The sequence below is a fragment of the Leishmania braziliensis genome, chromosome 28, assembly GCF_000002845.2.
Source record: "Leishmania braziliensis MHOM/BR/75/M2904 complete genome, chromosome 28".
Lineage (NCBI taxonomy): Eukaryota > Euglenozoa > Kinetoplastea > Trypanosomatida > Trypanosomatidae > Leishmania > Leishmania braziliensis.
Genome location: NC_009320.2, coordinates 234,098 through 259,665, shown reverse-complemented (window position 1 = coordinate 259,665; position 25,568 = coordinate 234,098). Strand labels below are relative to the sequence as shown.

The 25,568-nt window shown below is 55.3% G+C and overlaps 8 protein-coding genes across 8 annotated transcripts; all 8 read left to right on the top strand.

Moving 5' to 3' along the window:
- Positions 1–2,311: 2,311 nt before the first annotated feature.
- Positions 2,312–3,217, top strand: LBRM_28_0710 (putative serine/threonine protein phosphatase catalytic subunit; the record flags this gene model as incomplete). The annotated part of the gene is made up of 1 exon (XM_001566053.1): positions 2,312–3,217. The coding sequence occupies one exon, from the start codon at positions 2,312–2,314 to the stop codon at positions 3,215–3,217; it is 906 nt and encodes a 301-aa protein (XP_001566103.1).
- A 2,426-nt stretch (positions 3,218–5,643) lies between these two features.
- On the top strand, positions 5,644–6,345 carry LBRM_28_0700 (conserved hypothetical protein; the record flags this gene model as incomplete). The annotated part of the gene is made up of 1 exon (XM_001566052.1): positions 5,644–6,345. One exon carries the CDS (start codon positions 5,644–5,646, stop codon positions 6,343–6,345), a length of 702 nt encoding a protein of 233 aa, XP_001566102.1.
- Positions 6,346–7,824: 1,479 nt separating this feature from the next.
- Positions 7,825–8,907, top strand: LBRM_28_0690 (hypothetical protein, unknown function; the record flags this gene model as incomplete). Its single annotated transcript, XM_001566051.1, has 1 exon — positions 7,825–8,907. The coding sequence occupies one exon, from the start codon at positions 7,825–7,827 to the stop codon at positions 8,905–8,907; it is 1,083 nt and encodes a 360-aa protein (XP_001566101.1).
- A 1,890-nt stretch (positions 8,908–10,797) lies between these two features.
- LBRM_28_0680 (conserved hypothetical protein) lies at positions 10,798–11,820 on the top strand (the record flags this gene model as incomplete). The annotated part of the gene is made up of 1 exon (XM_001566050.1): positions 10,798–11,820. The coding sequence occupies one exon, from the start codon at positions 10,798–10,800 to the stop codon at positions 11,818–11,820; it is 1,023 nt and encodes a 340-aa protein (XP_001566100.1).
- Positions 11,821–12,987: 1,167 nt separating this feature from the next.
- Positions 12,988–14,064, top strand: LBRM_28_0670 (putative protein transport protein Sec13; the record flags this gene model as incomplete). The annotated part of the gene is made up of 1 exon (XM_001566049.1): positions 12,988–14,064. One exon carries the CDS (start codon positions 12,988–12,990, stop codon positions 14,062–14,064), a length of 1,077 nt encoding a protein of 358 aa, XP_001566099.1.
- Positions 14,065–15,220: 1,156 nt separating this feature from the next.
- LBRM_28_0660 (conserved hypothetical protein) lies at positions 15,221–15,427 on the top strand (the record flags this gene model as incomplete). The annotated part of the gene is made up of 1 exon (XM_001566048.1): positions 15,221–15,427. The coding sequence occupies one exon, from the start codon at positions 15,221–15,223 to the stop codon at positions 15,425–15,427; it is 207 nt and encodes a 68-aa protein (XP_001566098.1).
- Positions 15,428–16,810: 1,383 nt separating this feature from the next.
- LBRM_28_0650 (ER lumen retaining receptor-like protein) lies at positions 16,811–17,470 on the top strand (the record flags this gene model as incomplete). Its single annotated transcript, XM_001566047.1, has 1 exon — positions 16,811–17,470. One exon carries the CDS (start codon positions 16,811–16,813, stop codon positions 17,468–17,470), a length of 660 nt encoding a protein of 219 aa, XP_001566097.1.
- A 2,948-nt stretch (positions 17,471–20,418) lies between these two features.
- Positions 20,419–24,363, top strand: LBRM_28_0640 (putative protein kinase; the record flags this gene model as incomplete). The annotated part of the gene is made up of 1 exon (XM_001566046.1): positions 20,419–24,363. The coding sequence occupies one exon, from the start codon at positions 20,419–20,421 to the stop codon at positions 24,361–24,363; it is 3,945 nt and encodes a 1,314-aa protein (XP_001566096.1).
- Positions 24,364–25,568: the final 1,205 nt, after the last annotated feature.

The window sequence follows — 25,568 nt, the reverse complement described above, 5'->3', positions numbered from 1 at the left end:
GGCGTCTTCTGTCAGTGCCGATGCTGTTGGGACGGAGGATGAAGAGTAGGTAGTGATAAGGATGGGCGTGTTGGGTCTGAGTTTTAGGAAAAGGGGAAGGTAAGTGGCACTGGAAAGGAGAGGATATGCGCGTCCAAAGACGGAGAACACGAGGCAGCGTTCTGAGAGAGCGTGCAGGGATGTGTGGTCTGTCGTTCTTTACGTTCCTTCCTCTTTTCTCGAGTCAGGCTTGCTGTTGTGGGTGCCCTCTGCCTCTTCCTTTCAGGTACCCCTCTCCACCTCCTTTTTTTGCATGAGGGTTCCTCGTTGCGGCTTCCACCTTCGTTTTCGCTCTAACTTCCTTGAGTACCAGATATACGCATGCATGCACACATACCCCAGTCCCTCCCCCACAGACCCTTCGCACACATACACACGTGCTCGAAGACGTACACATACACGTGTATTCTCCATAATGCCACACACAATAGAGTGTCGTGCTTACGTGAGCCTCTCGTGTATCGGCTCTCGCAGCCTTTGCTTCGTTTCTCTCTCTGCAAAAGACATAATGGAAGGAAAAAGCGGAGTATTAGTCGTGTCTTTCGCTTGCATTTTTTTTTTTAAGCTTCGTCTGCTCCAGGCAAGCCAAACTACTGCTTGCCGAGCCAACATTGAGCAGAAAAGAGGGCCTCTCTCTTGTCTGCCACCTGGTGTGTAGGATCGCCGTGATGTTGGCAGCTGGTAGCTCTCTCTCCCTCCCTCTGCGTCTTTGCACTACTCGCACTGTGGAACTTGTTTCCTCTCTACCACCTTCACCTTCCCGTCCTCCACGTCTTCTCTGTCGACTCTCGCTTCAACTCAACATATTGGTCTCACGCACGCACATACCTGCAACTCTCCTTGTGGCATATCTGGTGTAGAACGAGTCTATGATGATTGCTGCGGTATTGTTCTTCCATCTCTCACTATCGCTCTCTTACTGAACCCGCCCTCCTCGCGTCCCTCAAAGAGCTTCCGCTGCTATACCTTCTAGAACCCCCCCCCCCCCCTCCCACCCACACACCTACACAAGCAAACAAACAACTATCAACCCGCCACTCGCCTACGCTGTGCTACCCAGTCCTTCTCTTTCTCGACTCTTTTTCTCTCTCCTCTTGCGCGGGTCACGCATCGACCCTCAGAAGAAGCCTGAGCACGTATACATCCATACACACAAACCTCTCTTCGACTTATACACCTCTTCCGCCGGAAGTGCCTCTAAAGTGTTCGTGTGTGTTGCGCGTGCGCGCATTTGTGATTGCCGTTGTTTTTGAGTTTATGTTTCTCTCCCTCTTCTGTTTTCTTTCGCTTTCCTCTGTCGCTTACCAACCTCTCCTCTCAGACTTTTCCCCCTTTCTGTGGCGTCTTTCTTTGCCCCTTTCGTGTTTGTGTGTTTTTCTTTTTTTTTTCTGTCCGCTCTCTCCGGTGTGTGTTCTGTCGTGTTGTGGATTTTGGGCCGTTCTCTCTCTCTCTTTCTTCTTCCTTCTCTTGTTTCCCTCATTTTTCCCCCCGCCCCCCTCCGTTCTTCTCTGCTGGGTGACCATCGACCCCCTAAAGCAAGCCCAAAGACAACTAAACGTCAAGGGTGGCGCACCATTCTGTGCAGTGTTGACGTGCGCGTTGTGTCGGTGCCGTCGTCGGTGGAAAAGCTCCTCATCTCGTTAGTGTTTTCGTTTTTGCTCTTGAGGTGGCGGGCGTGTTGTTGTGTTGTACTTCTTCGTGCCCAGCGAATACCAAAAGAGATTTTTCGCTTTGCCTTTTCATCTTTGTGTGTGTGCGTCTGCTGAAATCGGGTGTCGTCCTGCGGCGGAAGAACGCATACGAGCGCGCTGGACGAAGGCCCCCGCTTGCGTTATATGCAAAGTAAGTAGCGTTGCCTCAGTGAAGCAACCCAGCAATTGCATGCGCTTCACTTTCCCCTTTTTTTTGTCTACTTGATCGGGTCCTTTGTTGATTCTAAAGCTGCTCCGCTCTAACTTGTCTAACAGCAGTACGATCACTATATACGACCCTTCATTTCTTCTTCCTCCCCCCTTCACCATCATCATTGATTCACCAGAAGGCTACCGAGTAGTGTGCGCTGGTGTTTTTGCTCTGTTAGTGAAGACCGTCTGCGTGACGTCGACCCCCCGCTTTCTTTTCCTTCTCTTCTCCGCGCCAACATCAATTTTCTGGACAGCAGCTCCTCTGTACGCTGTCAAGGAGAGAGACACGGAGTTAGGACCGCAACGCGCGTGTAGGAAGTCAAGGTGCAGTAACCGCAGAAGGAAAAGAGCAACAGAGTGCATCAGAAATGAGCGTCGACTCCATTATCGAACAGCTGCTCGAGGTGCGTGGTGCGAAGCCCGGTAAACAGGTACAGTTAGCCGAGAATGATGTGAAGCAGTTGACGCTGCGCACACGCGAGATTGTTCTCTCGCAGCCGCCTCTGCTAGAGCTGGAGGCGCCCATTAAGATATGCGGTGACATTCATGGTCAGTACTACGACCTCATCCGTCTCTTCGAGAATGGCGGCTTCCCGCCGACAGCGAACTACCTCTTCCTCGGCGATTATGTGGACCGCGGAAAGCAAGGTCTCGAAACGATTTGCTTGGTCTTTGCCTTCAAGGTAAAGTTTCCCGAAAACTTTTTCATCTTGCGAGGCAACCACGAGTGTGCCAGCATCAACCGCATCTACGGCTTCTTCGACGAGTGCAAGCGCCGCTACAATATCCGCCTCTGGAAGGCCTTTACAGACACGTTTAACTGTCTTCCCGTGGCGTGCATTATTGATGACAAGATCTTCTGCTGCCACGGTGGCCTTTCACCGGAGCTGCAGACGATGGACCAGATCAAGAAGATCACTCGTCCGTGCGATGTGGCGGACACTGGCCTGATCTGCGACCTGCTGTGGTCAGACCCAGAGGAAGGTCTCTCTGGGTGGGGTGAGAACGACCGCGGTGTGTCCTTCACCTTCGGCCAGGATATTGTAGAGAAGTTCTTAAACAAGCACCAATTTGAGCTGATTTGCCGCGCTCATCAGGTCGTAGAGGATGGGTACCAGTTTTTCGCGAAGCGCAAGCTTATCACAATCTTCTCTGCCCCTAACTACTGTAATGAGTTCGATAACAGTGGCGCCGTGATGACTGTCGACAACGAGCTTATGTGCTCTTTTCAGATCCTCAAGCCGTCTGTGAAGAAGCCGAAGTTCTACTCGTAGCGAAGTAGGCGAAAGAGGGGAGTGGGGAGGGGGAGAGGAGGTGCGCCGTTGTTGGTGCGAGGGAGCGTGTACCTTGCGGCAGAAGCACACACCCACACACCCAGAAGAAGCGATGCTAGAATGCTGATGTCTTCTTCAGTTTCATTGGCTGGTGCCCTGACTTTGCCTTTTTAGACATCAGAGGTACACGTCGGTGCGTCTCTTTATTTTCAGTCCCCCTTCTCTCCCTCTGCGCGTTTTATACTTTCCCTCTCGCTGTTGCTGCTCTTGTTGCCGTTGTCGTTTGCTTTTTCTTCTCCTCCGCCTGTTTTTCCTCTCTCTCCTTCCTCTGAAGTGCCACTGCCCTTTCGTCATAATTGCACATTTGTGCCCATGCGTCGTTCGTTCGTTGCGTTGTTGCGCTTTTTTCGATGTTGTATCAGGCTCGTTTGTTGTTATAGACGGCGCGAGGGACTATACGTGCGCGCGTCAGTCTCTCTCTCTATGATTGTGTCAGGTAGTACTTACCGTATCGAATGATACCAATGCGGATGTATGTCGCTCAAAGGCGGGGAGAACCGTATCCTCCTCCTCTTCTCCACTATGGCGCCCCCCTCCTCCTCCCCCACTCGTATTGCTGCTCACCTTCATGACACTCTGCATCCAGAATAGATCTCTCCTCTCTCCCCATGTCTCTCCTCCCCCTCATATACGCTACTGTGGGATTCTCTTTGTCAAAATAGTTCTGAGATGGAGCTGCTCCTTTTTTTTTCTCCTGCCTAGCCGCGCGCGTGGGACTGCGTGTGCGTGTGCGTGTGTGCGTGTGTGTGTGTCCTCCATGATATGAACAAAGCAAATCCAGCGCGCGTGCCCACGTATGCACTTACATTCATCCACGCAAGGCATTGTATCGGACGCAACGAGCTCTTTTTTTCGTCCCTTCTCCCCCCCGGTAGATCCCTCGTTCAGCCCTTCCCACCCCCTTCCCCCCATTCGGTTGCTCTGATCACTTTGCTAACTCGATCTTTTTCCACACGTGAGCGTTGTCGAGCCGCGCATCTCTGGTGTGCTTCTTTCTCTTTCCTTTTCTTCCTCTTCTGCTGTTAAAGCGAAGCAAAGCAGCCGCTATGAAGCACACAGGGAGCGGAAAACACATAGGGAAGCGGGGAGGAGGGGGAGGTGGAGATGGGTGGAATAGTATTGCATACAAGAACGCCCATCAAATGCGCGTGTCCAAGAGAGATGGAGAAGGTAGCTCATACGAGAGAGGTAGAGGTGAGTTGGCTTCGACCTCTATTGCGCCCATTTTACTCTCTTCTCTGTTCCTTGTCTAATGTGTCCGTGCTACTCTGCATTTATGGATGGGGTGGGGTGGGAGGTAGGAGGTAGAAGGGATGACATCTCGAATGGCGCTTTGATGATCACGTCTGCGTATGCAGGGGGGGGGGAATGTGATTCACCTTGTGTACTCGTTCGCAGTTGTATTTCCCCTCCTTTCGTCCTTTTTGTATTTGTATGCGCTGTGTGATGGTTGAGGAGCGTATGCTCGATCATCATGATGATACTGATGTTGACTATGATGAGGATGACTGTGTCGTTTTTTTTTTGTCGTCTCTGTGAGTTGTTAAGTATGCGTGTGGGTTTATGTTGGCGAGGCTGGATGTGTTCTTCCTCTTTTTTTTTTCTCTCTTTTGTTTTGTCTTGCCTTGTCTTCTCTTCTGTGTCCACAAGGCGGATGTCACCCAAATGTACGACCCCCCCTCTTTCCTTCCCCCACTCCTCTTTTTTTTTTTTTACTTGCCTTCTGCGCATGGTCCTCGTGTGTGTGTGTGTGTGTGTGTTTCTACACTTTCCTCATTAATGAGCAAAGCTCAGTAAACAAGACGAGCAAAAGCGAATCATGACCACGCACCCTAACGGTGTTTCTTGATCGCGACATTGTGCCCTAGGAGGGGGAGGTACCAGGCTGAGTCAACCCGGCAACGCTCTCATTGCGTAGGAGGAGTATATGTGGCAAACATGGTTCTGGCGGAGATTCTTTTCTGTTCGAGTGGTAAGAGAGTCTCATAAGAAATGGGGGCACTAAGGTGCTTCTACGCTCAAACTGTGCTGACTCAGTCTTCCAGCGTCGGCTCCTTCTGATGAGCGCCCCTCTCTTCATGTTCTCATCGTGCAGGCTGCACCTTTGGGTCATACTGCGTAATGAGCGATCATCAGCGCTTGCTGTTGACCACGCACGGGCACCCAGGCCATACACGCGCGGCGCGGCGCAATCACTCGTTTCCCGAGAAGTATGCCTGTGGGGTGTACTTTATATATGCGCATCTAACCCACCCCTTTATTGCTCTATTCCGTCTCTTTCGCCCCTCTCTAAACAACCGTCGGAGAAACACAGTCCGACTGGTGCCAGAGTAACCGAGAAAGGTCCGAGAGGGACGCACACAGCGATGGAGCCCTACTATGAGCCAGACTCCGAGTTTCGTGAGCCGCTCACGGACGTGGATGCGTTCCTCGACAGTGCGCGGTACAACGAGACTGGCGACCTGGATCTGCTCAAGGCGTACCTGGAGAAGAACCCAAGCGAGGTTGACGCGCGGGATGAGCAGGGCCGCACAGCAGTGCACATGGCCGCCGCGAATGGCCACATGGCCATCTTGGAGATGCTCTTCCAGTTTGACCCCCAACCGAATGTCCCGAATGACGAGGGCAACACGGCTTTACACTTTGCTGCGCTGAACAACCGTGTCGCTGCGGCGGAGGCGCTGCTAGCACACGGGTGGAGGCCGGCTGAGCAGAACATCATGGGCAAGACCGCGCTGCAGCTCATCTACGAGAAGCAATACAACGAGATGGAGGCGCTGCTCATGAGCCGAGATGAGACGCTCGACACGTATGTCCCGCCCATCCAGGCTTCCGTGAGCCTCGACCTCCCAACCAAGGAGGGGGACGAGGAAGAGAACGACGAGCGAGACGAGGAGCCAAGAGAGGAGGCGAAGGCGGCGCCAGAGCGCAGGGTGCCGCGGGCACCCATAGCACCTGCAAAGAAGATTGCACCAGCGGCAAGCAAGGCACCTCGCCCTCTCGTGCCGGTGGATGCAACAACCGCGGTGCAGATGCTTGGCTCTGCCTCTGTGGACGCTATCGAGTAGGCTCAGGTGGAAGAAGAGACGCAGCATCTCTCTCTCTCGTGTGTGTGTGTGTGTGTGTGTGTGTGGGTGGGTGTATGTCGACGCTAAGCGCAGCCGGCATTTATCCCCTTTCTTCTTTTCGTACGTACTCCCCTCCGCTCTCCACGGAGAGGGTGTGGAATGAGAGTGATATGCTCGGAGTAGCGTGACGTCGAAAGTGGAGCACCAATGGCAGAAAAGTTACCAACGCCACGCAGGGCCGGCAGTAAAATGTGCAAGAGTCTTGAGGGAGAGGGGGGGGGGTGGCCATACGCGAAAAGGACAGCAGCTCCGGGAGGGGTCTGCCGCCCAGTATTGCGCAAGGGCTGTGTCTTGTTGGGTGTGGCTTGACGCGTTTTGTTGCGCACCTCCTACCTTATCATTCTTTCACACATTTCCCGCACCACTAATGGGATGCATGCGTCACTCACCTCCACCCGTGCGCGAGTCGGAGCAGCTGCAGCGCCACGCCCCAACGAAAGAGGAACAGCGACCAAGAGGGGTACACACACACCGAGAGATGCACATCATCTCATGCATACCTCATTCATCTGTGTGTTCCCCTTTGATGCATCTCGTCCTCTGTTGTCTTCTCTTTTGCCCCCCCCCCCCCCCCCTCCTTCTGCTTCCTCGCTGCTGTCGAGGTGGGCTGCCGCTGTTTTTCTCTCCCCCTTTCCGCTCAGCTTGCCGTCCTGCGATGCCGAGCCCTGGAGTGACAGTGTATGAAGGGAGCGTGGAGGGAAAGGCAATGTAACGATGGGAACATGCATTCTTTGCACGTCTTTAGCAGCCCTCAGTGAACAGTAAGCAGCGGGCCCGTACTGGCGCATTCGCGCACACCTGTCCTGCGAATCATATGCTTGGCTGGAGCTCACGCGTCTTGCTTTCCCTCTTGGCAGCACTCTTGCTTTTTTCCTCTCTTCCCACTGAGGCGTCGTTTCTCTCTGCCTCTAACCTCCTTGATCCGTCACGCGTACACTGCACAGAAGATCAGCAAGAAGCCCCAATATCACTCGCGGCATGAGTTTTGCTAGTAGAGAACGTGATCGAGTTCCCATCTGCGAACCGTTCGTGACGGAAATGCCCGCCAGCGAGCGCTTCTTCGAGTCCCTATTTGGCTTCTCAGAGGGTGACTACGCCGTGACGCGACATTCTCTCTTTCAGAAGTGCAGGTTTGAGGTGGTACGCACCAACACATCGAGTGGCTACAGTCGTGTTCTCAAGGAGCGAGCCTTGTTTCACCACCCCTACGTGGCAGACGACCGCCCCGTCAGCAGCGGCTGGCATTCCACCCCAAGCGTTGCCGAGCTACGCGCAGAAACAGCAGCGCACGTGCGTAAGTTTGACCAGAAGTACCCAGGGCTTCTCGTCAAGGTGGCAGCTGCTCGCAGTGGCTCTTGCATGGCGTCAACAGCACCTTGGCCTGTGAGGTGCGCGCACCTCACAGGCGACGCGGGCCAGATGCACAGCCGCATTGCGAATGGTCTCTTCCAGGTCGCCAGTCAGTTTAACCTGCTTGAGTTTTCGTCCTCGGAGGTGACACCGGAGCACGGAGTGCGTCACTACGCGCACGATCGGACCCAGGGGCCGGCGTGTGCGACGGCGTGCATGGGCGGTACCGCCTATCGTAACTACCTACTGCATCCAGATTTTTTTGGGTTCACCAGTGCCGCGTCGGTCACAGAAAATGCCGATGAGGCTACCCGGGGACAGCAAGCGGATCACCAGGTGAACATGCTGAACGACCTCGTCGAGTACCTTACCCGTGCGCGCAGCAGTGACAATGCCGCTACTGCGGCAGGATCCACCGATTCGACTGCTTGCAGCGTGCCGGCGCTGCCACGAGAGCACTTCTTCACGATCCGCAACGGGTATTTTTTTAAGAAGCCGCCAATCTCCACGCTGAGCGCTCGATTACAGCGCATCGCGGCTGCCGAAGGGATCTCGATTGCGGATGTGGAGGAAGAGTTGGTATCACGCCTCCGCATCGGGCTGGTTGAAGACGCCACCGTGACACTGTCTCTGCATGGTGAGCTTGTCCCTCGCGTTCGTGCGCCGTGCCAACTCGGTGATCAAGCGGGGGGGAAAGTCGCGTGCAGGTTGGGTGCAGATGTGGCTGCCGCGGTGAAAGTCCATAATGTGACTCAAACGTACAACAGCGCCTTGAGTCTGCCATCTCAAGTTCACTGCACACTCTTGGAGTGGAACAACATAGCCGCTCTCTCCCGCATCATCTTGCGCGGCACCTACGAGGCCACACTCCTGGCCGGCGTGCAACACACCCTCCGTGAATTGGAGCGGCAGGCCACCTTCGCTGACGCGTCTTCGCCCACGACACCGGCCTTCTCACTGCCGCCAATCTTTCTCACCAAGGTGGGCGGTGGTGTCTTTAGGAACGACGCGGAGTGGATTGCGTCTGGTATTGCGTCGGCGGTGTACCGCGTAGCCGCGCTCAGCGTACCGCTTGACGTGCGACTCGTGCACTTTCGAAAGGTAGACGAGTACTACGTGAACTACTTTCCATCGTGGCCCGTGCTGGACTAAGTCCCGCGTGAGTCGACAACCCCGTGTGCGTATGACGGGAGACGTAAAACACACGATATGGAAGGTTTGTACGCATCTAGTTGTGTAGAGCACTTTGCTATATCTCGTGTGCGCGTGTGTGTTGCTCTCTCCCCACCCGTATACCGTCGCATTGCTCACCCGCCTTTTTTTGAGCGCACGGACGTGTCTTTTCGTGTCGCTCTTGCGCGGATTTGTAACTCTTCTTGCGTTTACCCTAACGAGAGGCAGTCTTCCCTGGTGACGTCGTTCTGCCCTTTTTTTTTTAGGCACACCTTCGCCCAGTGGGCCCCGTCTACGTCGTGCTGTTTTGTCTTCATTGCCCTATCGTCTCTTGTGGGCCTAGTACTCTGCTGGGCCTGAGGGGTTCACATGTACGAACCATCACCGCGATGTGCTCCTCTCCTCCCTATCTCCTTCTACCCCGAGGCACACCTCGCGTTGTACGTGTGCTCGGGTGCACCCTCCCTTCCTCCCCCCTTTGCTCTTTTTTCTGTCTCTCTCGGAGAAGCCTCTGATACCCATACACTTACGCGTACTTCAGAACGCGCGCTCTCCTTCACGTTTTTTTTTCACAACTGTAGCGAACCCACCAAACAACCACACACCACCTCTTTTTCCATCCTTTCGGCTTCTCTAAACCACACAACACAGAGAGCGAGATAGAGAGCTGGACGCTTTGCTGGAGCGCATTTTCGGTTATTTTCTCTCCTTCAGCTTTTCTTGTTTTCTTCGGAATCAGAGGTGCGTGCGCGCGGTTGTGTGTGTGTGTGTGTGTGTGTGTGTGTGTGTGTGTGTACGTTTAGCTCCTGCCAGAGCTGAAGTCGTGCAGATCAACACACACGAGCATGTGCATCTCCACGAGTGGAGACCACACCGCCTTTCCCACTCTCTCGCAGCCGTTTCTCTTCCCCCTTTTCACCCCTTCTGCTATTCTACCTACCACTCACCCGAGGCAGCACAAAACAAATGTGCTCGATCGATGACGCAAAGCGTCTTGCTGCAGGTTCCCTCCCTCTTCCTCTATTTTGCTGCTGGTAGCCACGGGAGGTGATCGCCGCACTGCAACCAAGAGAAAAAAATGACCCCCAACGAAAAGAGCAGATCATCATCTCAGCGCCATTAGTCTCCATGCTGACACGTACGCAGGAAGGCAGACCCAGCAAGAGCGCGCGTCTCGCAAGGCTGGTCTCTTGCAGTTTTGTAGCCTCTTACGTTGCCCTCTTCCCTATCAAGATCTTCCGTTCCTCTCTCTCTCTCCGTGCAATGGTGTGGGCATTCTATATCGTTTTGCCTACTACACAACCACGCCTCCTCCCTCACACATTGTTTGTTTCGCCACTCAGATTTCCTTGACTTAGTTCTCACCCAACCACGCGTGGAGTAGTGGTCCACAGCGCGTCTTTGAACGACGACAACCAAAGACGCGCAGAGAGGGAAATCTCTGGGTGCCGCACCGCACTTATTCGACGCTCTTTTCATTTCGAATCTCCTAATCCCACTTTGCATGCAAAGTGGCGTGTATGGCTGTGTCAGACGTATTTACCGCGCTGGCTGGCATACGCACGCGTACCACAGACATTCTGTAAGGTGCAAGGAAAGAGAGTCCTTGCATAAGCTGCGTCTTTTGGCTGTTGTTGTTTTCCTCCCCCTCCCCACACACACACCACAGAGCTTCTGGCAGACGCATGGATGCGTACAGTCACCCACTCTCACTCAAGTGCGACAGCCCATCTCACAGCTTCCTTTTTGCCTCTCCTGTAAGCTCTTCCCGCTTTGTGCGTCACCTCAGTTTAGGGAGAAGCACGTGTAGCCAACACCTCAGCTGCTCCGACATTCTCTTCTTAGTCGCACCCGCTTTGTGCGAGAAGGATGGAGCCGCGCCGATGGAGGCCCCGGTTCTACAACCCCTTCACGGAGCGCGGACGGCGCACGGAGTACCTCCCCTTGTACCGCGGCTTTTTCCGCACGATGCCGCTGCACCGTTGGGGGATCAATGACATTCAAAAAACGCTCGGCTACGCCGCCCTCAACCCGTCCCTGTTTGGCTTCCCCGACCAACCCACGTGCATCGTGAACACAGCGTACTTTCTGCCGTCGCTGCGGAGTCGGCAGCGCGGTGTATGGGCCTTCGGAACGGAGCGTGGATGTAAGAGCATCATCGTTCCTCACTCATGTAGTGGAGAGCACTTCGACGCGCTCGATGCCCGCCTCATAGAGCCACTCTTCCGCTGGAATCCTGGTGTCGAATACGTGTATTTCTCGCGCCATTGCGAGGCGATGGCGCAGCAGCTCCTCAGCTCTCTCAGCCGCTGTCATCACTTGCGCGAGGTGACCTTGGAGGGTTGGAGCGATGCCGTCGCTGTGCATCGCATCATGATGGCGTGCAAGAATGCCGATGTGCTGGAGACGTACAGCCTCGATGACTCGCCACGCAGCTGGCGCAATGAGCTCTCTGTCCAGGCGCTGACAACCCTTATCGAGATGCACCCCAAGCTGCGCGCCGTAAAATCACACCGTCTCTACCTCGCCGACTGGTATGAGGCAACCCGCTTCTCTCGGTGCAAGCACAATGTCGCCCTCATCCTGTTCTCGTGCGATTTTGTAGTTTTTTTCTACGTTATGTTCCTGTGCCTTGTGTGCATACCTGCGTATGGCGCGTACCGCATTGTCTACCGTCTTACCGCGAGTCGCTTGTCGGACGCCTACGCATGGTTCTGGAGCGTTGTTGCATTCGTGCTCACCTTCTCGGCGATTGTCGCCTTCGACTACGTCGGGGGATCTTACCGCGGTCGTTGCTGGGTGCACATGCACAAGTACTTCATCTTTGCGAAGCGGCGCGTGGACGTTTGGATGAACGTGCACCAGACGGCGATCGTTTTCCGCAAGAGCTGAGACGCCCCCGCCCCCGCTGTGCTCGGTGAGCATGATCATATGCAGTTGCCCTTGTGTGTTCGTGGCGCTGTCGCTGCTGTGAGCGATTGAGGTGAGGACCGACAGGCGTTACGGCTCTGCAGAGTGGCTGGACATCGAGCCCGACTTAGCTCCCTGCCCAATCTGGAGGACTCCACCCGCATGGGTACACGCGTACGTATGCGTGTGTTCTCTGGCTACGTTTTCCATATATGCATGCGTATGTGTGTGTCTCTCTCTCTGTCTGTGTGTCTTTTATGTGCGGGAAGTCCCTCTAGTCAACGTTGCCTTACAGAGTTTATCGTCATCGCTGCGCATCTGCTTCTTGTTCTCGAAGGTACCCCCATGCCCCGTACATCTCTCTGTGCCGGACTGAAGCGACACGACGAAGAAAGAAAAAAAACGCAAAGAAGCCGTCAGTCTATCCGGAGAGAATCAGTGACAACTGCACGGGCGCGGACGATTGCCGACAGCGGAAGAGTCGTTCATTGGAGTCCCAAGCAGTGCGATGCCGTCTGACTTTCCAAGACAGGTGGTGATGTTGGCGTATATGTGTGCCTAAGAGTAAATACTGAGGCAACATCTCGCACTCCTTCTTGTTCAATGCATGTGTCGTTGCGACGGCCTACGCTTGCCACTTGACCTCGTCTCTCGTATCACGGTTGTGCGGCCCTCGCGCTTTGACTTCCTCCCTTACCTGCTCTGTTTTGCTCGTCTTTGCATGATCGATTTGTTCACTGTCGTGCGCAAACGAAGTGCGCACGCCTGTTTTTTTGGGGTTTTCCCCCAGGGTTTCGTCTGGTGAAGCATCGCCATCAACACAGTACACGCGAAAGCTGTAGTGTATCCTTTCCGTGGTCCCCTCCTCTTTTCATCTCGACACGCGACTCACCATCCTCACGTTTTCCTTCATTGTATGCGGTTAAGCACAGTCCACACAAGTAGGGCCAGTGCCGCTCATCCATTGGTACGGCAGAGTCACTGTGAAGGAAGAGGGGCGAGGGGACAGAATCCAACATAAAAGGACCTCACGGAGAAACACGGCCGCTGAAGGATTTTCGTCTGTGCGTGTGCATACTCACTTGTTCTTTGTTAACTCCTTTCCTGGTCCTGGACCACGAATCTTTAGCACGTTGCGGCGAGGGGTTCATGAGTGATACATTGCTGGACACGGGCCATTTGGCGGCCGTGACAGACATTGCGGCGGATGCGAATGGTCGGCATCTCGCCACGGCGAGCAGCGATGGCACGGTGCACGTTTATGAGTCCGTCACTACCGCCCCCAAGGAAGCGTCGCAGTACAAGGGTGGACCGCAGCCCACGACGTGGAACCCTGTTGCGGTGCTTCAGTGCAGCGGCGAGGAGCAGGCAGCGACGGTGACGTGTGTGGCGTGGGCACCTCCCGTCTTCTACACGGCTGCCCTCGTCACGTGTACCGAGGCGTCTAATGAGGTGGCGCTGTGGTGTGACGTGTGTAACGACGCTCAGTATCGCAAAATCTACACCTACACCCTGGCAACACCGGGCTGGTGTGTGGCATGGGCCCCGCACGAGTACGGGAAGCTCTTTGCCGTCGGCTGCGCGGATGGGGCGGTGGTCGTCTTCACCGGCGGGCCCGACGGCACGTGGGACATTCGGTCCTTCGAGAGTCACCCACACGGTTGCTGCAGCCTTTCCTTTGCCCCGTTCTTTCCACCGGGGGCGCTGCTCATGGCGCCTCTGGAAAGGGACCTTAGTAATGTCCCGGGCAATGCCCCACCAATGCCGTTCGCGCCACCTCGTCTGGTGACGTGCGGTGGTGGCCGGTTCGTGAAGCTCTGGACGCACTCGTTTGCACCTCGGTCCGGCGAAGAAGGCAGTGGCGCGCCGGAGTCTGTGTGGGTGTCCATGGAACTGGAGGCGGCTGAGGCGTTAAGCACCCCAGCGTGGCGGGAGGTGAGTTGGGCCCCGAACCTGGGCTTGCCGTTCACATACATTGCGGCTGGGTCAGAGGATGGGATGGTGGCGGTCTGGGTTCAGGATGGACCCGCTTCGAACCCATGGCAGTGCCGACTTCTGCCCCCACCCCACGGCACCCCCGGTGTGAATGTGACGAAGCTCTCGTGGTCTCTTGTAGGAACGTTTCTCTTGGTATCCTACGCTGATGGCGCGGTGGCGATGTGGAAGGAGACGGGTAATAATGGGGCGTGGCGCGTGGTGAGTGAACTGGAGAACCCGACCTCGTGAGGGGCTGACGTGTGGGGCACATTCGTTACGCGCGTCTCACGAGTTTGTGTGTGTCTCCTGTCCTCTCTCACCTTAATTCCACGTTGCCTTTTCACTATCAACATCTGCTACTGCCCTCCCCCTGCCCCTTCCCTCTACTCCTCCGCCGATTTCCCAACGTCTCGCTGCCTCACGCTCGACGCGGCTTTTGAGAGAGAAAAGAAGAAAGTGTGATGCCTCTCTTTTTGCTCGCTTGAGGGGGTTTCTCCCTGCCACGGTTTGTCTCGGTGGACTGCATGCCACATCTCTCTCCTCTCCAAATACTCACCAACTACAGAAGTGAAAGCAGAGCAGAAGAGAGAGAGAGCAACAACAATACTCAGCAGTGCCTCTAGAAAGAGAGAGAGAGATAAGACCTACTCGTCCTGCCTACGTGCGTGTGCTGTACTCAAGGCGACGGTGCTTCGGTGCGACCACACATGGTTTCCGAGGAGGAGCCATACCTCGACTGCATTATTGATGTGCAGGGACGTTGTCTCAGCCACCTCTCGACCCCTCATTTGCCTGGGCCCGTTTTCCCCTTTTCATCTCTGCGTCCATGGCCAGCTACCCTCCGCCCCTTTGCCCCTCCGGTGCTTCCACCCCGTCTTGGTGGACCGCTTCAACTTGCGTTCCTCGTGCTGTGGCCCCTCTTTCCCTCACCGACTCACTCCCACACGCTGCCTTGGACGTCACAGAGCTGCACATTTTTGACTCGACCGCTCTCGATCTGTCTACTCACGGTTACCCTCGCGTCCCTGCTGGACAATCCCACCCACATTCAGACAACTGCTCTACTCTCCCTCTCCTTGATCGAGGGGCTTATTGATCGGTGTGCACTACCACAAGGAAGCAAAGGAGGTGACTACAAGGGAACACATCACTCATTCCGTTTTGCATGGCCCTTGCTCCTTCTTCTCTTTCCTCTTTCTTCATCTGAGAGTCTCCTTGCTGTTGCTGCTGTTGGCCCACCTCTCTCCCTTCTCCCCCCTCTCTCTCGAGATCGCACCAAGCGCGGTAGAGATACAAGGACAGTGACGTCCCCTCGTTTGTTTGCGCTTCTTCCGTCCTCTCCCCTCATCCCCTCGTCGCAGGACTCTTTTCCCCCCAAAAGTGCAATATCGTTACACAGCGCGCCATGGGCCTCTTTCTCGGTACCTTCATTTTTATACTCCTCGGCGCTGCCGGTGCGCTGAGCGCGCCGCTCTGGGCAAAGAGCCAGGTCGACCTTGTCCGCGTACTGTGCGCTGTGGCCGCTTTCTGCTGCTGGATGTCGTGGGTGCTGATATACATGGCGCAGATGAACCCGCTCCTGCTGCCCACTCGGTCTATCCAGCGGGAGTGAAGGGGAGGTACCTCTGGAACAAGCTGTGGGGGGAGCCACAACGAGGAAGAAAATGACATATCGACCCACCACCCCTACTCCTTCCGTGTGTATCTTTGCGCTCTCCTCCAGCGGTCTCGACGTCCTCCTCGATGGCTTTTCTCTTCCTCGCCTGCTGCTGCTGCTGCTGCTGTCGAGAAGGCGGTGGGTCGGCACTGAGGGCTACCCCCGTTCTTGTCTTCTCTTCTGTCGATCTCCACACTATGAAGGACCCCGTGACCGCACTGTTTCTCTTGGATGTGTCTTGTGGTTGCTGACGCTGTTGCAGTCGTTTCCACCGTTGTTGCCACACCCCCTTTTTTTTTTGGCAGGCAAGGCAGCCGCACCGCCATCCCCCACTCACGACTTGGGGGTTTGTTGTTCTGTCGTTTCGTCCCTTGTCTGCCTATTATTTACATATTTTGTGCGCGCGTGTCCTCTTCAGATGCTTATGGTATGACCGGATCGAGGGTTGCGTGTGTGTGTGTGTGTGCGTGTGTGTGTGGCTGGTATGGTAACTATGCGTGAAGGAAAATTAGGAAAGAACACCAAGGGTCTCCCTAGGAAAGGAGGGGTGGGGCACAAGTGCCCGTTGCTCCATCTCTTCTCTTGCTCCTGCTCCCGTGTGGAAGGCGTGGCAATATGTGAAAGGGTGCGTCACTGGGACATTCCCATTCGTTTCAGGCGAGTAGACCCGCTCGGAGATAAGCTTGAGTTGATAGCACATCACGGACGTGTGCAACCGTGCCTGGCGGCATCGGTTGTGCCGTTGAAGAGCATTGATTCAGTTGTGGGCTACGCTCGAGGGCGTGTGCGCCATCTTCGAGCGGTATAGAGCAACCCAGACATATTTGTTTGCACCCCCGCCAAGACATGCAGTTGCTCTTTACTGTTCGCCGTGGTGTCGTCCCACGTGGACCACGAACTCAGGTCGCTCATCGAAGCTCTTACTCGTTCACCTTGGCGTTCTTCTTCCTCTTTCTTGCTCTCCATGACGGCGGCCGATACCCGCCAAACATTCCTACGTTTGCCATCGACTCAGCCACACCCGCGCCCACACACCCGCATAAAAGTGCAAGACGAAGACACAAGCTGAGAGATTGATAGCATCGAAGAAAATCGGTGTGAGAGGCATCGACTGTTGGGTACACGGACACAGAGGGATATCGGTGTATATTGTCTTTGTTCTCTTTCTAAGGTGATGAGCACGTCTACGGAGCTTCTCCGCCATCCTACACCCCTTCTTCCCCCCTACCAAACTACGACCGCTATCTCCACCCCACGGTAAGCACACACACACACACCCAACCAAACAAAAGAAAACAACTAGAAAAAAAGAGCGCGCGTTGAGCACTCGAGCAAAGGATGTCTGTGATTCGCATAGCGGGGGATATGTTGCACCTCAGTGCCATCTTGATCCTCTTATCCAAGATGCTGCGTCAGCGCAGCGCCGCCGGCATCTCGCTCAAGTCGATGGAGCTGTTTGCACTCGTCTTCTGCACGCGCTACCTGGATGTCTTGTTTTCCTTTATTGGCATCTATAACACCACCATGAAAATGTTCTTCATTGCATCGACGCTGCACATCTGTTACTTGATGAAGTTCAAGAGCCCGTGGAAAGCGACTTACGACCGCGAAAACGACACCTTCCGCATCCGCTACCTTATTGTGCCTTGCGTGGTGCTCACCATCCTGTTTCACGGGACTCCGCGGCGCAACATCATTGTTGAGCTCTGTTGGACCTTCTCCCAGTATCTGGAAGCTGTCTCAATTCTGCCGCAGATCTTCTTGCTCGAGTACACCGAGCGGTACGATGCGCTGACATCTCACTACCTCTTCTGCCTCGGGGCGTACCGCGTCGTGTACATGATTCACTGGGCGATTCGCTACTACATCTATCGCAAGGTGCGGTGGATCTCGGTCCTTAGCGGGTTTGTGCAGTCGCTGCTGTATATCGATTTTTTCTACCACTACGTGGTGCAGGTACTCCGCAAGGCAAAGGAGCGGTATGAATTGGCCAAGTAGAGAGTCGAGGAGGAGTGTTGTGCGTGTTGTCCTGTGAGGTGGGAGGAAGGGGAGCGATGGACTGCTGCAGTGTGCGCCAGCATGCGTGCATGTGGGGGAAGGGAGGAGGGAGATGGCTGTCTCTGGGGAGCGTACAGGTCACTAAGGTTCACATCACCGATGTCACGGTGACTGGTATCTGTGAGAGAGCAACCTGCAAAGCACGTCTGTGTTTCGGATAGCTGTGTGCTCGTGGTGTTTCTCTCTCACTCAAATGCAACGCGCCAGGAGTCCCTTTTCTACCGTGCGAGGCGTAGCAGAGGTGGGTGAGCTTTGACGACCTGTGCTCTCTAGCTCTTTCCCTTCTTCGTTTTTCTTCTGTTAACGTGTCTCCGTTTTATCACTCAGTTGGAGTGTATTCTCTCATTGTGTATCTGGTGCGTCTGTGGGTCTCGGTATGCGTGTGGCCCTTCGCTCTTCTTTTCGGGCCACACATTTCTCCCTTCTCATGGCCACTACCACCACCCCCCCCCCCCCCCGCAAGTTCATTCGTCCCACTTCACCAAGAATTGCCTGCACGTGTGCAGAGGCTGACAAGCAAATGAAAGGAACGATAACGCCCACGCACGTTCGCACACGCAGACACAGACGCACACCTGGGCGCCTTTCAGTGTGGGTCGGTGTCTGCGTCTCCGCCTAGGAATGTGCGCGCATCTTGCCGTGTTTCTTTAGTGTGATCGCTTCTTCTCTTTCCTCTTTGTCTCGCCTCTCTTCTTGTCTGATCTTTCTCCCCCTCCCCATTTTCTCCATTTGTGTTCCTTTCTACGTGCTGGCCCCCTCCCCTCCCCTCCCTCTCCCCCCCTCCCCGCCACTCGCTGAAGACGTGAGGCGGGGAGGGGGAGGGGAGAGGGAAAACGAGGAAGAAGGGAGAAGGCAGGTGAGGTTCAGTCGCTTCTCTCTCCACTGCCTACCTGCCGCTCTCCCGTTTTTTCTGTCGCTTCCCTTTCTGTTTTGTCCCCCCTCTCCGTGTATCGGTATATCGGCGGTGGTGCGCTGCGATTGCGATGGGGACGAGGACGGCGTGTGCGTGTGAAATGGAAGACAGACCGAATAAAGAGGGGAGAGAGGGGGGGAGGGGGGGGGGGCGAAGAAGATACACTCCACCGTTGTCGTACTGATTCTCGTTCTACACGTAGGCTTGGGATTGCGTACTCACGCAGGTACGCCACACGCACACCACGCCTGCCCCGAGGCTAATGCAAGTTGAGGATGAATGGTGGGTCACTCCCCTCTTTCTCAAAAAGAAAACCGCAAGGAAAACACAATCGCCAAGTGTGTGCAAGATGGAAGCGATGCCGTGCACGCCAAGGCTCTCTTTCCGGAGAGCGGTGATGCAGGAGTGACATCACTTTCGCTATTTGTTTTTTTTTTTTTGTACACAGACGCCTGTACGGGTCTTCTCGTTTGCAACGCCGTCGCTGTCTAAGGTGCGCGTATCTGTCTTTGGCTGAGGGATAGCTGGCTAGATATCTTGAAGCGAAGGGGAGGTACGAGCGGGTAATTGATTGTGCCTACCAGCGATGCGCTTATCCACAACAGATGGAAAGCTGTACAACGGCTGTGTACTTCTCGGTACGACGCTATGACTGCTTATGGTGTTTGCTCTTTCGCATGCTGGGGACTATCGAACTGCACCTGTTCAACAGCAGAGAGAGAGAGCCTCTGTTCCTGCGCCTTTTCTCCCTGTGTTCATCTACTATCGCTCTGTGCTTACTGCTACTACCCCTGTATTTCTTTTCTCTGCAACCTCACAAACGTGCGGTCTCACGACGACAATCACCACCGATACTCTCGCTTGCCCGTGTGTTTTTTGCTCGTTGTCTGCGTGTCAGATGCCGGACGCGTACGGGTGCGTAGGCACACATTTTATTGGCTTTTTTTTTGCGTGGCTGTGTCGCCTCTCTCTCGTGACGGAGGCGCATCAGCGCGCGGGTACGGCCCCCTATACATGTTCACGTAGACTCACACACACACGCTCATTCATAGACGTATCCACACTGTGACAGCTCCACTGGACGCTCCTTCAAGCCTCTCTTACTCGCCTCACACGGTGGCATGTGCGGCAGCATTTCCCCTTTCCTAGACTCCTCGTATACTTCTCCGTCGTCTACTAGGAGCGCGAGTGCGCGTTTATGCGTACGTGTGCCAAAGTTTGTCATCATTTTCATTCGTTGAAATTTTTTTTTGGGGGGATATTTTCTCGCGAGCTGCTCTGCGGTGTGTTGTGCCTGCGCCGTCGGCTGCGTCCCAGGGTGTTGCTCGCACGCACACATTCTCTGTTGCTCCTCTTTCTCACCTCATTTTTGTTGCCCCTCCCCCTTTTTTGTCTTTTGTCTGAGCTCACACGCACGCAGGAGCGAAGAAACCGGCAAAAAACAAGGCAAGTCCTTTGCTTTCACTGCTGCTTTCTCCTCTTTCGGCTCCCACAAGGAAAGCGCAGACACGCCCGTGCCTACCCAGCTCTTCTTGTACCCACGTGTGTGTGTGTGTGTGTGTGTGTGTGTGTGTGTGTGTGTGTGACCCCACCCCTCTCTCTTTTGCACGCGTGCTGTGCGTATCTCCTGTCGTACCTCATCGTCTCGTCTTTGTTCTCTCTCTCTCTCTTGTGCATGCGTAGGGCTGCCGTGTTTGTGGCTCCTCTCTCGCTCTCTCACTTCTATACCACTACCCTCGTTGTGCACCCACGCTCTTGTGTATCTGTATGATTTCCTTCATTTGGTCCCCTCTTTGCCTTGCCACCCTACGTTATTCTCATCTTCCCCGCTGCCTTCATTCTCGTCATCCTCCTCTTTTCCCTGTGCCTTCCTCCTCTTCCTCTTCTGATCTCCTTAGCCTGCTCTTGCGTGAAAGGTGTAATACATGCGCCTGTGCTGTGATAGCGAGAAAAAGGCATCCCGCCATCGCGCATCATGAACAACTATGTACTGAATGACGAGATCGGCCAAGGTGCCTTTAGCACCATTTACAAGGGCCGCTACCGCACCACTACCGAGTTTTACGCTATTGCCTCCATCGACAAGAAGCGGCGGGAGCGAGTCGTGAACTGCGTGCAGCTGCTGCGCTCCATGCACCACGCGAACATCATCGAATTCCACAACTGGTACGAAACAAACAACCACTTGTGGATCATTACAGAGTACTGCACCGGCGGAGACATGAGTACGATTCTTCGCTCCAACATCGATCTCACCATTCAGGCGGTCCAGGCGTTTGGCCGTGATGTCGCGATGGGGCTCATGTATATCCACAGCAAGGGCGTAGTCTACAACGATTTGCAGACTCGCAATCTTCTCATGGACTCCGCAGCGATGCTGCGCTTCCACGACTTTAGCTTGGCCTGCAACTTCCGCGACGCGGCGACGCGGCCGCTGGTCGGGACGCCACTGTACATGGCCCCCGAGCTATTCATGTCGAATCCCCCGTTGTGCTCGATGGCATCCGACTTGTGGTCGTTTGGTTGCGTGCTGCACGAGCTGGCGACAGGCAAGCCGCCTTTTGCCGCGTCGGATCTCAAGACGCTACTGACCGACATATTGGCGAGTCCGGCGCCAACAGTTCCCGATGCGCCGGAGTCCTTTCAGTTACTCCTGCGTGGCTTGCTGGAAAAGGACCCACTGAAGCGCTACACGTGGACAGATGTTGCCCAAAGCAAATTCTGGGATGAGCCCTTACTGCTGCCGAGCAACGGATTTCCATCTCAGGTGGTGTGGGAAGACTACAAGTGTTCACGCTCCGGGTGCACCGCGAGTCAGCAGTGCTGGACGGATGCTGATGTGTGCGCGGCAGTGGCGCACGCTGTGGCGGCAGCGAAATCAAACGCTTCGACGCATAATGTGGAGGAAAGGGAGCGAGCGGCGGCGACGTTGAACGTAGCGAAGGAGCTTGACTTCACTGCAATCGCGTCGGAGCGAGCGGCGATGCTGCTGGAACGACCACCTGACCGGGCACCGGAGTGTGCCACAAGCTCGGTAGATCGTAGCATGACCGCGCGCAGCAGCGCGGCGCACGGCTGCGCATCCACGACCTCAATGGTGTCGACTGTCACAAACACCAACGGCTCTTCGACAACCGTCGCTTCCGCTCGCCGCAGTCGTCTCACCGAATCGAAAAACACTGGTGGTGGCCCACAGCGGCGCCGCGTGAGCAAGGGTCGCAGCGCCGCAAGCTGTCGTGCATCTGGCGCTGCCAGCGTGGCGTACGAAGGCGGCCGCGCCACGTACGCCGCCAACTTTGGGGCCAAGGAAGACCGCCCGACGGAGGAGAGCTTGCGTCTCTTCGCGGGTGGGGCGCTACGCCACCTCCCAATCAGCGACCTTCTCACCCATCACACGGATCAGCACATTCGCCCTCTGAGTAACAATAGCCGCATCGAATACACGCCAGAGCCGTCGTATGACGTCACCACGCTTGGCTTCACGGCACTGACGGCAGCGGAGATCAATAGCCTGACGGGAAAAGAACACACGGCGTTTTTCCGCTCCCTCTACCTCTCTCTCTCCAACATGAGTAGGGGCTACAAGCACGTGCTGAATGCCATGAATTACGTCATGTCGCTCTGCGGTGATGCCGAGGTGGCGCGTGCCTCGGTTAACAGCTCCGTGATGCGGCTCTGCGTAAAGCATGCTGCTCGAAAGGATGCGCCTGCGACCTTTCGCGCAGCAGCGGCGCTTATCATGGGACTTCTGGTGCGCACAACGGCCTTTATAACGTCGGAGGTGGCCTCGTCGTCGATCCTGCCAGACATAATGCAGTTGTTTGAAGACGAAACCGATGTGCTAGTGAAGCGCAAGCTGATTGCCTGCATCGGCGAGTTTCTTTTCTACATCACTGTCCAGCAGGAGAGACAGCGCACCATGTGGAACGTGAAGCCAGCAACAGTGAAGCGCATCTACGCCTCGGCATTAGACGCCGACGACGATGTACTGAAGCACTATGCAGCAAAGATGATCGAGAACATGGCATCCACCACGCAGAAGGAGATGACGCTGGAGCTTTTTGCCGACCCCCTCTTTGTGGAGAAACTGCTGGCCGTGTTCGCCCTTCCGTCGGTGGAGGGTCGCAGCGAGGACATGCGCTCCGACGCGGCGTGCGCAGCATTTAAGCTCGGTATGATGAAGGACGAGTTGATCCTGGTTGTCATGCAGTCGAAGTGGTTGCAGGTGACATCGTACGCGACGGTGACGCAGCGATCCACCGTCCCACACACGATGCAGATGATGCTCACGTTTCTCAACTACGCCATCGTGAAGGGGATGGTGACGCTACAGAGCCCGTTTGCTCGATTGTGGTCGCAGGTCTCTCCTGGATCGCGCAGCAGCAATGGCCGCCAAAGCTCTCTGTTCACGTCCTCGCTCAGCGTTGACGATGCGGAGGAGGTTGTGGGGAACGTGTTATTCGTGAGTGAGGACTTGCTGCAGCGTCTGGGCGAGGCGATCGAGCAGGCGTCGGTTGCTGTCTGCGGCAAAATACTTCTCTTCGTGATGCTCATCGGCTGTGTTGGCGGGAGCGCCATCTGCCATATTCTCAGCAGCCGCATCGTCGCCTTCGTTGATCGTCTTGTTCGTGACACAGACTCGTACGTGAAGCACTGCGGCGCAGCCATGTTAGCCTTCCTTGGCTGGTTTGTTTCGGAGAAGCTCGCGAGTATTGCTCGGCGAGTGTCGTCGACCACGACGCCGACGCACCTCGCCTCCCTTCAGCAGCTGCTGAACAACTCCGCCGTGCGCAGCGGCATTAACTTTCAAAAGGACGTTTTTCAGAGCCTCTCGACCTGTATTGACAAGGCCATGAGTAACTCTCTCTACGGCACCTATAAAGACGAGTTCAACAGCATCGCCGACCGCTTCGTTGAGAGCCCCGAGGTGGTGCTGCACTATGAGGAGAACCTCTGCCTTTACCTCGCCACCTCCTACGCCGAAATGTTGCGGCGCAAGGAGGCGAGCGGCCGCTTCACTGCGATTCGTTTCCTGACGTCTGTCATGGTGCCCATCTCGGCCGAGGTGACGGCAACGCGCAAGGAGAGCAGTTACGCCTCGTCGGCTGCGCGCCATGTACTGAACGCGGTGGTGCCGAATGTTGAATCCCTCTTGCACGAAACAAGCCCGATCCCCACAAACACGATGCGACTCCTCGTCACGTGCGGCGAGATGGCGCAGGGCAAACTATCCAGCCTCGTATCAGAGGGGTTGCTAGGCTATATAATGGACTATGTGAATGACAGGGCTGACAAGGACGATATGTACTACCCACTCTCTTTCATTCACCTCTGCCTGCTGGTGTGTCAGCGGGCCAGCGTCTTCAACCATGTTATGCGCGAGGGACTGTGCGCGCTTGCCCTTCAGGTACTTGCGTCAGCTTCAACGAGCAGAAATGAGCAGCTGATTGAAATGTCCTGCAGTCTTTTGGCAGTGATCGTGCGGCGCGTTGCGGGTGACTCATCCTCACAGGTGACGGTGCAGTGCGCTAACTGTGTGGAGAAGGACTCGATCAGCTCCATTTTACTACCAATTTGTGCAGACACGTCCAACAGTATCGCTCTGATGGAATCTGCCGCATCTGTGATAGAGGACTTTGTCCGTCTCTCGTCGGTGGCTCGCAGCGACCTCACCTCAGCAACCACACTTGTCATGTGGGCAGGGGCCTTGTCCAGTGCGCTTCTGACATCAAAGAAGAGCACCGTGGCCATGAGTCTGCTGACAGCCCTGAGTACGTCGTGTGAGTTCACCTCGCGCGACGTTATCCAGGCGCTCAGGTGCAATCCGCGGCTTATGTCAGTGTTGAACAGCGCCGCGGACTCCACGCACCTGCGTCTCATCGCCAATGAGGCAAGCAGGATTCTGAAGCAACTCTCCTAGGTGTGTCATAAAGGGCACGACGGAGCACTTCTCTCCGCACGCTCCTGTGCCTGAGGCTGAGCCCGTGTCAGTTTCTGTCGGCCGACATCGTTGCTGTCGCCTGTACGATTTCTTCTCTGTGTGTGTTTTCCTTCTTCGTGTTCTTTGCGTTTCCTGCGCCACTCGTTCCATCCAACGACTCACCAATAATATGCTTCCCCTCTCTGTCCTTTGCTCCCTCTCTCATTTTCTCACTCTGAGGATGTATACATCCTGCATACTGATGGTGATCGTAGTAATGCGTGGCAGATGCCTCTACAACAACAACGCTGGAAGAGAAAAAAAAACGAAACGACCACGGAGATAGATAATGGCTTCTGTGCCTCTTGCTAAGCCCTTTCAAGAACCCCACACGCTCTCGCTGCTGCCGTAGAGTGCAATGGGCATGAATGAGTGAGTGAGGGAGAGGAAGTCGCGTTCGATCGGTGGGGCATTACCTTAGGCAAAACGGCGTAGCTCTGCTGACGATGTGTGCCTCTTTCATGCCGTCTCTTTCTTTTCGGCGCTTGCCTCCCATGTACGTTGGAACGCTTCTGTTGGTGAGAAGCATCTCTTCATGGGCGTGTGTGTGTCTTCCATCGCCCCTCACGCAACGCGCCGATCTGTTTTGCTCCCTCTCCATCTTCGTACTCGTACCATCCACCCCACCACCGCCCGCTCCTCTCTTCTTCCCCCCTTTCCCACTCTGACTTCGTACCTCCCGTAGCACCGTGAGACGTTTCAGACCTACACACACTAACGGACTCACGAATCGGGTGTGGGATAGCCTTAGCGCAGAGTGCTTCTACTACAGACTGAGCAAAGACAAGGGAATTGTCTAGCTGCTGCCGGTTTGTGAATCACCGACGGCTATTCCTCTCTCCGTCTTCCTTGCCTTCCCCTCGTCTGCGGGGGAGAAATCCTCGTGAGCAGGCCTCTGTAGATAGACGCTTCTCTCTTTTGGTCCCCTTTTTTCTCTTTGGCCGTTGGGAGCGGTTCAGCTTTGAGCTCACAACACGTGCGTGTGCGTGTGTGTTTGCCTGCGTGCATGCGGAGTCTCTCTTTTCGCCTCCCTTGCATCTTTCTTTTGTGTTTGGGCCTATCCAATCGCCCTTCCCCCTTCTCTCCCCTCTCCCCTCTCCCCCCCGTGCCGTTGCTGCCACCTGTACAGATCGCCTCTCCCCTTA